Below are 10,357 nucleotides of genomic sequence, written 5' to 3'. Positions count from 1 at the left end.
TATATATATACATACATACATACATACATACATACATATATATATATATATAGGAAGTGTGTGTTCACAAGTTTCATGGTGTATTTTTAAAAATACATTTCAAAAAATGATATGGTAATTATGAATATGACAGTAATAGTAAGAACTAAGATAAGATGAAGTGATAATAACAAAAACAATACGATGCAAACAGAGCATGAATATATGAGAGATTCCTATTATATTAAAACTAAAATTATATTTAATTTATATGATTTTTCAATTAAAGCTTAGTTTAGGATTTCGTCGAAGCTAATTTTGTGACTATAGATAAAAAAATTTCCTTTAATTTACAAAAACGCACAATTCCAGATTGCTAACTCGCCCCAGTTAAAGACAGGTGTCTATTCTGGCTGCACAACCCCCTCCCTCTCCTCTCTTCTCTTCTCTTCTCCGCTCCTCTTCTCTCCCCTCAGTATAGCCCACACAAAGCAGCGGCTATCGAGCGCGCTTTAGCCAGATTACTGTGGGAGAGAAAAAGGCGCACAGGATCTCTGCCGCTCGCTGCAAACCTTCCCCGGCTTGCTTGTCGTTTCCAGAAGGCATCTCAAATGCTGATATTCTCGGACGACACGTCAACCTATAGGCTGCATTTCCTCCACTCCTTCACTCAGCAGCACATGACGTGAATCAGTTGTTTGTTTCGGCTCTAGAAAAGTTTTTGCATGCTCATCCTCAGCAGCAACAACAGACATTTGCACTTCTTTTCCAATAAACAGCGAGCCTTTTTTTGTGTGCATTGGAGAGGAATCAGTCTGAGCACTTTGTCGAAAAAGGGAAGACATAATTTAATCTGAATAAGAGAGAGGGAGAGGGAGAAGATGCATCCCGCTACGGACGAATCAGCAGCATATGCATTTGGTAGGTTTGTAATCAGAATAAAGCCTCCTGCCTCGCTATTAATGTTGAATAAAATCTTATTAATGGCTGTTTGCAAACTTGCAAGTCTTGTTTTGGTTATCTTAGAAATTAGTGAATGAGAAAAAGCGTCCTTGTTCGCTGCGCAGCCGCTGCAATATAAGTCCTAAGTATGGTTTCCAAAAATTTATATCAAATTTTATTAGATTTTTAGCTGGGACATAAAGAGACACCTCTTAGCAGAAAATAATAAATTAAATTATTTAAACACTCACCTTTTTTTGTTGTAAAACTGGATCTTCGAAGTGTTTTTGATCGTTTTCATTTTCACTGGATATGTAAACAAAAAATAATCATGCAAACAAAATATAATCTACTAATCTATCTCAACATTATTTCTAATTTGCTTAGAAACCGCCACTGAATTAGGTTGAAGTTAAAGAAAAAAGGAGGAGATCCAACTCTTGCAGCCATCAGAGCTTTTTTTTTCCGTCCACGGTTGTGTTGATCAGAATTAAAACTGTCGTCAGTTTAAACTGCAGCTCGTTAGTTTGGTTGGTCGATGCGAGAGACGAGACTGAAGCTGTTTCCGTCTCGGATGGCTCCTCTAAATTGAATCGTATTTCAAGAGAGAGGAAAACATCATACGCTAGAGGGCACCCATATACTGTAGTACATCCGAGGACAATGCTGGTGGATGCTGGTGGATGGTGCTGCTCCCTCTGTCGCCTAACACACTGACCTGGCTAGAAGTTCATCTCCAGGGCTATGGAGTTTCACCTGCAGTTCAAAGCTGCGTTCAAAGTCAATCCGTTTTATTGCCTTTGCAAATGGCTGGAAATGATCATTTATCCCTGCACCTCACTACTTTTTACACGCAAAGCATCAGCATCCTTCCCTTTAATTTTAAATCGACATTTTCTCCTGCACAATGTTTTTAATAAGATATTTTACCAAACGGCAACGTAGCCTATTTCAAAGCACTACCAGTCGTGACATGCTAAGGCTTGCAACATGATATATTTCTATGTTTGGATGCAATCACTGCTTTGTGCTTTTTTTGACCACGTGCAGACAAAGCTTTCACTTTTGGAGGACCAGATTTGACCCCTAGTGACCCATTTGGATTGGAGAGGGATAGATCTTTGTTGCCTATGGGATGTGCAGACAGAACATTTCATTGCTGTGCCATAACATTTTTACGACTGTGATAAGTAGCGCCTGGCTGAAAGCACATATCGTCCTTTTAAACCTGTAAAGAATTATTGCAACTTTAATAAACACGAATTACAGAATTTAATACATGTTTTGTGCGTAGTGTGCAAAGTTATTTGCAATAGTATCATCAGCCGTGCAAAGTAAGAGTAACATAAGATGTTATCTTCACATTAATTGCTTCATAGCATTGTGATACACACTGTAAAACGATTTTTGTCTCAACAGCAAAATACTGTTTTCAGAAATATGTAATTTTTTTTAACCAGTGCACGTTATGGCAATGCAGATTTAGAGACCTGTCATGGTGAAAGAACTACATACAGCCCTGCACTTTATGACTGTTTACGCCTAGGAAATACTGTACAATAAACTAATCTAAAATAACTAATTAGAAAAGTTTTAAAATTACATAGTGAAACGTGTATCTATACGTATACGTATATGTATATGTATATATATATATATATATATATATATATATATATATATATATATATATATATATATATATATATATATATATATATATATATAGTCAAAAGAAAATGTTCAAATTTTAAAGGCACGTGTTCATGTTAAAATTTTTATTTTAACATGAAAGTTTCTGCAAAATTGACAGTGATTTACTCCTAGATTGGCAAAAAAACTATTCAGATTATTATAATCCACGTGCAGGAATAGGGACATCATTTAATTTCCCATCGTGTAATGCTATAGCTACTGCAACCGGATACATGCGGGGTAAATCATTTTTCTTCTCCTAATTCCTAAGGCTTCTTAGAGCTTAATGTTTCCAGCCTTACATCTCTTATAGTCTACGAGAATTTGATCACTCTTTCTCTTAGAATCGTCTTCTTTTAGGACCAAGCGGCCCTCCTCTCGACCTCCATGCTGGCTCTGGCAAGGTACCAAGTAGCACAAGTGCCGACTAGCCAATAGGGTTCAGGGGGAGGTCCCTGAGCTCTGACCAGTCAAACACATTCTCCTTCCTTATATGGCAGAACATCTCCATGGTAACGTGGGCTAAGTTGCAGCAGTCGTGTCAAAGTTCACTATATAGAGAGCTCAGTGAGCTGATCAGAGAGAAAGCATTCTGCCAGCCCGGCTCCTACCAATCGCAAATCACTTCCTAACCTCCGCCTTTTTAACATATTTGATCACTTTGATTCTCCGCTGCTTTTTCTTATTATATTTCAGCACACGGAGGAGGTTTTGTAGGTTGTGATCTTTGTTTTTTTTTTCCCGAGGTTTTTTGTTTTACTGCTTCTTTTTGGAGGGGGAAGAGAGTTGTCTTCATATCCCAAGCTCTAAAAACACTGAGCTTCAGCTGCGTGCTTGCTTTGCGCAACCTCACAAGGAGAAACGGGAAGAAGACGCTGCTTATTCAGATTTTTTGATCATTATTATCATTTGGCTGGTTTTCTTCAAGACTTGTGTCGGAACTTGATAGTAGAGCTGCTGCAGTGTGTTTTTGTATGCTGCTGTTGGGAGCCCTCTCCATCGTTCCCAGAACAGTCCCATGCTACCTCGGTTGGTTGTTTTGAAATATTCAGCCTCCCCTTTTCTCCCATTGATGGGTGTGCTGGATGGCTGACTGTAAGCGCCCCTGGACTTGGCCTTTAAGCGCAAGGCAGCCGCTCAGCTCGCCGTCGCATCAGTTTTGAAAGCGTGCCTCCCCGAGCGTCTCCAACAGCAATAAGCACCGACAGTTTTCAGGAGATCCGGACAGGATCCAAACGCCAGGCTGTTACACTCCCCCGAGTTTTTCCTCCTTTTTTTTCTCCTTGAGACATTCTCCACCGCGGGCAGCAAACACGGCAGACAAAAAGTTTCTCTCCGTTGACTGATAGATATGGCAATGGTAGCGTGGAGAGGCTCCCAGGACGATGTGGCTGACACCCAAGGCGCCCTTTCCTCGCAGACCCAAGGAGGACTATCCCTCCCCACCCCGCAGCCGGGCCAGCTGAACCTGACAGCCTCCCAGATCGCCCCGCCGACCCCTCAGACACCAGTGCAGGGACCCCCGAACAACGCGCAATCAACGCCGACGAACCAGACGTCGCAGCAGCAGTCGGAGAAACAGCCGCAGCACATCGAGTGTGTAGTGTGCGGGGATAAATCTAGCGGCAAACACTACGGCCAGTTCACCTGCGAGGGCTGCAAGAGCTTCTTTAAGCGGAGCGTACGGCGGAACCTCACTTACACATGCCGTGCCAACAGGAATTGTCCGATCGACCAGCACCACCGCAATCAGTGTCAGTACTGCCGCCTCAAAAAATGCCTTAAAGTCGGCATGAGACGGGAAGGTATTGGGATTTTTTGGTTTTCCTAATCCGTGTGTGTGCTTGTGCGTTTGTAGACCGCCCGACACGAACGCTTAGGCTATTATGTCGTCCTCCATAGTCCTATTATCCTATTCTTCCAACCCCCCCGACTGTTCTCTGCAAGGGTGTACGGCTGGAGCATGCAATGGAGACAGGGCTTCCTTCCCTAGCGTTACGCTCAGCTCCGCATAGACCTGCACTTATATCAACCTTATAACATGGCCGTGCTTTTGTTTTGTTTTTTATTCCATTCGTGTGAAGGTAGCACTATGAATAGATATTACAGTATAGCCTCCTGCGCTCTTACGGCAAATCTGGCTACATGTCTGTCGCTTAATCTAATTTCTCCATGTATCCAAAGCTGAACATAGGGTAAATATCGCGTGCCAAACAAAAGCAAGGACGCATAATAAAAATATATATATATGTTTACATGTATGAAATAGAGAAAGCAGGCCTGTGTGCGTGTGTAAAATGGAGATGGATTGCTAAGTAGGTTAAGGGTTAAACATGCAAGGTCTGTCTTTGTGTTTCCCTCATAGAAAGGCTAAAGTTGCTGTAGCTCATGAAAGCTATGTGCAAAATAACACATTTTATGCTTCAGAGCGTAATTAGATTTATTATAGCCTTATATTGTATGCGTTACAATGAGTGAGTATGTGTGTGTGGGTGTTGATAATAATTGTGAACATTGTTTATTCTATGATGTATTTTTTGTGCACTCTCAGTGATAATTTCTGTATTTCTAAAAACAAACTACTGATTTTGTAGAATTCAGGCTTCAATATCTGCAGTTTCTCTTTTTACTGCAGCCGTGCAAAGGGGACGGGTGCCACCCACACAGCCACACCATGGTCAGTTCGCCTTGACAAATGGAGACCCACTCCACTGCCATTCCTACTTATCCGGATATATCTCTCTTCTGTTGAGAGCGGAGCCCTACCCGACGTCCCGCTATGGCAGCCAGTGCATGCAGCCCAACAACATCATGGGCATAGAAAACATTTGTGAGCTGGCGGCCAGGATGCTCTTCAGCGCCGTGGAGTGGGCCAGGAATATTCCCTTCTTCCCGGACCTGCAGATCACAGACCAGGTGGCTCTGCTGAGGTTGACGTGGAGTGAGTTATTCGTGCTCAACGCGGCGCAGTGCTCCATGCCCCTACATGTGGCTCCTCTCCTGGCGGCGGCTGGCCTCCACGCCTCCCCTATGTCTGCGGACAGGGTGGTGGCCTTTATGGACCACATTAGGATCTTCCAGGAGCAAGTGGAGAAGCTGAAAGCTTTACACGTTGACTCTGCAGAATATAGCTGCTTAAAGGCAATTGTGCTCTTCACCACAGGTAAGAACAATAGAAAAGCCCAGTTAAAGTTCACAGAGCCAATGTCACTAACACTCACACTGACATCAACCAAATCTACCCTGACCCAAATAAATATCTGCAACTGATTTAAGGCTTTGCATGAAAGCTATAGTTCAATGTTGCATTCAATTGATTTTCGGATGAACTAAACTACTAAAATAGACCTACATGATTAGAAAACTGATTTCTAAGGCACACAGGGATACAGTGACAACAAAATAGTTTGACTTAAATACAATCTTTAACAGTTTCCATAAGCATCATAAAAATCTATAATGCAATATCAAATAACCAGAAGTTTTTTTTTATCCAGCCATTTATCGGTGTATTTAAACCCCATGTCTTGTTTGTAGAAATGACAGATATAAATGATGTTAGCCTCCAAACGGAGAGGGGGGAGGGTGCAGCCAAAGAGAGACAAGCCTTAAAAACTCATTTGCACACAGTATATAATAGCAAAGCGAAGGTTTTCTGCACCGTCCTGTCATTGAGGGACATGTGAGACAAAAAAAATAATAAAATAAACACGCAGGACTCACACACTGCGGTACAATTCGTCTCTCATGCTGCAATGTGACATTGAGTGACGATGGTTTAATTTTTATTTATTATGATTATTATTATAAACAGAAATGTGCTCTTCATACTTTTTTGTAGGATTGTCAATGCCTTTATGGAGTCGCTTTTGGAGCGAGGTCATGACCAAAACTTCCTCCAGCCATTTTCTTATCTGCAGCAATAAACAAGATCATTTAAATGTATATTTTAATTTATATCTGCAAGTCATCGGCTTCTGAATGTTATAGCTTTATTTTCCCCCCTGGCATTTAAAAGAGAATATATCACATTTTCAGCACATTAAATTTTATTATTATGCTTTTATAGGACTATGAAGCTATAAATTATCTTCCTCGCATACCTGAACCACGACTGAACATGAGCCTTAAGGTTGAATGACACGCCTATTTGCTTCCCAAGGTGGTTTGGTTGTTGTCATGCGTAAACTTTACAAACTTAACCAATATGCGTACAAGTGTTATGTTGGCACCTTATCAGCTGCCGCCCACATACAGAAGCTGCGGTGCATATCCAGGATATGCGTCTCTGATGATAGTATGACGGTAATTCCTTGGGCTATTTCTGCCTTTTGCTTAAACCTCAGCTCACTAAAGTTCAGTAGGTCTACGTGTCTTTCCCTATAACCCCCCCGCCCCACCCCCTTTGCCCCGAGAAAGGCAGTCCCATCAGAAATACGCTACGGTCAGGCATGAATATGCTTAATTATTTAGATCGCCTTTTAAATGGCTGCAGTGAGAGAAATAGAAAGCAATGAAAGGTGGAGGCGGAGGCGAAGTTTTAATCATCCGGCTTTATGATGACGATGATGTGTTTTATTATTAGTATTATTATTTTAAATAGTATAATAAAAATAATTATTGTCAGTCGGGCTTATTAGAGCATGATCTAAAATAAATATTTCTAACGCATTTTTGTGAATATTTTATTGAATCATCTGCATTTAAAAAAATACTTATTTAAAAGCTATTAATTATGTCACCTCAGTGGTGAGCAAGCTCCTGGTGAGAGGAACACTTTATTAATGTTTATTTGTTTCCCCCCCCTTCCCTCCCTGCCTCCCTCCCTCCCTCCCTCTCAGATGCTTGTGGCCTCTCAGATGTGGCCCATGTGGAAAGTTTGCAGGAGAAGTCCCAGTGCGCCCTGGAGGAATATGTCCGGAGCCAGTATCCCAACCAGCCAACACGGTTTGGGAAGTTGTTACTCCGCTTGCCTTCCCTCCGCACAGTCTCTTCCTCGGTCATAGAACAATTATTTTTCGTCCGATTGGTAGGTAAAACCCCCATTGAAACTCTCATCAGGGATATGTTGCTGTCGGGGAGCAGTTTTAACTGGCCTTACATGTCAATTCAGTAAAACCAAGAAGGAGTCGAACTTGAACAAAACAAAAGGTGGGGGCTTTAAAGGTGTGTGTGTGTATGGGGGTCTACACTGATCATAGCTGCTTTTGTGGAAGGATTAAAAAAAACGGCTGTTACAGGAGGCTGGCTTTCATGAAGAAAGACATAAATGACTGTGAATCCCCCCCCCACCCCCACCCCAGGAGAAAAAAAAAAGAAAATTAAGACATCCATCTGAACTTTCAAAATACAAGCTCCCACAGTGTTCAACAAGAACAACATGCTCCTATTCATATTTTTAATGAAAGAAGAAAATGAGAAAAAAAAGAGGGATTTTTTTTTGTTGATTATTATGAGGAAATTTTAAGTATTAAGTGCATTTAAAATGAAAAAAAAAATTGGGTTAAAAAAAGAAAACGTTAAGAAAGGGAAAAAAAAATCATTTTCTGAAATGACTTGTCCTGTGTCCATGTATAGCTGTGTTTTTGTACTTTCTTTGTTCCTCCTTTATGGTTACAAACCGGCATATGTGATTTCTGTAGTTCAGGTGGTGTTATTTTTTAAGACAATGATTTATTTTAAAAATGGTGAAATAATGTAAAGAAACCGATAAAAAAAACCAAGAGGTTCTAAAGAGAATTAAAACCACAGCAATAGGAGAAAAGGCTTAATGCTGCAAGCGCACTTATATTAAGGATGACCAATACCATCTGGGGCAAGATTAGGGAGGTTTTGAACTTTCTGACCAATCTCTTTAATTTTTTTTATTTTTTTGTGCTATTAAAAGTTATAGGATCTGTTTGTTTTTTTTCTTCTTCTTACTAAAGGAACTTAGAATCCAGCTCCAAATATCTGGCACCACTTTATCAAATTGGACACCACTAAAAACTATATTTTGGATTTTTACAAGTCTCCAAGACCTACTACTAGAAACTCAAACCAACAGCACCGCAGAACAACAGAGAGCATATCCCGGCTTGTTGTAAAATAAGAAGTTGGTGAGGTCAAGGGGTCATAAAAGTTTTGAAGCAGAGCCAGAGCGGTGTTTAATGGCAGTATTATTAAAGCTTCCCTGAAATGTCAACCTTTATTCACTTCTAGCATTAAGTGCCTGACAAGCATGATGTGATTTCTTATCAGAAAACCTGTAAACGTAGGTCTACATAATTTTTATTTTGTTTAGGGGGTGGGAAGGATGGGCCGGAAGAAAGTTAGATTTCAGTCATGTGTTTCACCTGCAGAACACTGATTTAGAGGCAGTATTCCTGTAAATATAGGTCAGTTCATTTCAATGAGTTTGTTCCTTTATACAAAGTATATGTGATTAAGAAAAAAAATCTGTGGTTGCCATTTTTTCTTTCTTTCTCGGTAATACAGACGTCTTCAAAATTGAGTGGCTGGTTTTAGCTGGTAGCACTGAAAGTTCTGTTTTTAATGTATATACATATTACTGCGGAAAATGTTTTCTTTTTCATGTATATTTAGACTGTGAATGCATGGCCACAGGTCGCTAACCTATTTTACCTTTGATATATAAATGTAAATGTTTTCTCTATCTCTCTCTTATTCTCTCTCTTTCTTTTTTGACTGTATAGATATAATCTGTGCATTCAGTACACACTAGCTCTTGTATTTAAAGAGACAGAAAAGAGGGGGGAAAGGAAAAGGACGTTCTTAATTAGGCTAAAGACGCAAACAGGGTGAGCAGATGTTTTTTTTTTTCCTTTTTTTAACTTTTATTTTTGTGGAAAAAAAAAAGAAAAAAAAGGAGCAGATATTTAACTTTCTTGTTAATGCTCCTTTGCTCTTTGACAGGTGCCGTGGTGTGCGTGTGTGAGAGAATGCGTTCCCGTACGTGTGTGCGTGTCTGGAAGCTGCGTTTTGTCTTTGTTTTTGAAGCCTTTCTTTAACACGCACACACATTCACACACACACAACGAGAAAAAGAAAAAAAAAACACACCATGTTGTGGTTGAACTGAAAGGGATTGAACACTGATGTTTGGCTGTTCGTGGCCACATATGGACCAGAGAATGATACATGATTGTAATTATGAACAGTTTAAACTGACCCACGTTTTTATATAAATATATAAAAATATATGACTGCAGGGTATTGATAACGTATAGATACTTTTTTATGATTATCATTATCATTATTATTATTATTAATTGCAAGTGATATATGTGAGTGTGTGTGAAAGTTTATTGTTGAACACAATTCTTGTTTGTTTTGTTTGTGTTAGCTTATTGTAAACAAGCATTCTGCTGTAAATTTGTTCTTGGTATTAAATTATAATTTATGAATTTGAAAACAAAGTTTTTCATGTTTTTTTTCTTTTATTCTCTTTATCTATACATCTCGTGTGAACTTTTGCCTGTGCGTGAGTGCGTGCGTGGTGCATGTGCGGTCGCCGTGGAAGAGGGTGGGGTGGGGGGGGGGGGTGTACTGGAGTCAATTTGCTGTAGCAGGGTGTTGCACTTTTGCCCTATGAAAGTGATTAATGAATTTACAAAATAATTAATCAATCAGGCAAACGGCGGCCGGCTCGGTGCATCCACTTCTTTCCATCAAGGGGGGACAAAAACGGGGGCGCACGCTTTCTTTGTGTTAAACTTCTGCAACAGAACAATGTGACGTA

General features: G+C 40.2%; 1 protein-coding gene across 3 annotated transcripts; it reads left to right on the top strand.

Moving 5' to 3' along the window:
* The first annotated feature begins 500 nt into the window (after positions 1-500).
* Positions 501-9,673, top strand: nr2f2 (nuclear receptor subfamily 2, group F, member 2). 3 transcript variants are annotated; one of them, XM_038268835.1, is made up of 3 exons: positions 501-900; positions 5,252-5,779; positions 7,458-9,673. In XM_038268835.1, the coding sequence occupies exons 1-3, from the start codon at positions 861-863 to the stop codon at positions 7,730-7,732; spliced, it is 843 nt and encodes a 280-aa protein (XP_038124763.1). In that variant the 5' UTR covers positions 501-860; the 3' UTR covers positions 7,733-9,673. The 3 variants fall into 3 exon arrangements, with proteins under 3 accessions (XP_038124763.1, XP_038124761.1, XP_038124762.1); XM_038268833.1 differs by lacking the exon at positions 501-900 and adding an exon at positions 3,145-4,421 and having other exon boundaries at positions 5,234-5,779; XM_038268834.1 differs by lacking the exon at positions 501-900 and adding an exon at positions 3,150-4,421.
* Positions 9,674-10,357: the final 684 nt, after the last annotated feature.

The sequence above is a fragment of the Cyprinodon tularosa genome, unplaced genomic scaffold, assembly GCF_016077235.1.
Source record: "Cyprinodon tularosa strain WSP-4 unplaced genomic scaffold, ASM1607723v1 ctg71, whole genome shotgun sequence".
NCBI classification, from domain to species: domain Eukaryota; kingdom Metazoa; phylum Chordata; class Actinopteri; order Cyprinodontiformes; family Cyprinodontidae; genus Cyprinodon; species Cyprinodon tularosa.
The sequence above is the reverse complement of the archived record's forward strand: the minus strand, read 5'-3'. Positions and strand labels throughout refer to the sequence as shown.

Excerpts from the sequence above, each read along its gene's own strand:
- nr2f2 (XM_038268833.1), top strand. The coding sequence starts at position 3,968 with ATGGCAATGGTAGCGTGGAGAGGCTCCCAGGACGATGTGGCTGACACC. Across the intron at positions 4,422-5,233 it reads AGTCGGCATGAGACGGGAAG|TTTCTCTTTTTACTGCAGCC; the intron begins GTATTGGGATTT and ends CAATATCTGCAG. Across the intron at positions 5,780-7,457 it reads AATTGTGCTCTTCACCACAG|ATGCTTGTGGCCTCTCAGAT; the intron begins GTAAGAACAATA and ends CCTCCCTCTCAG.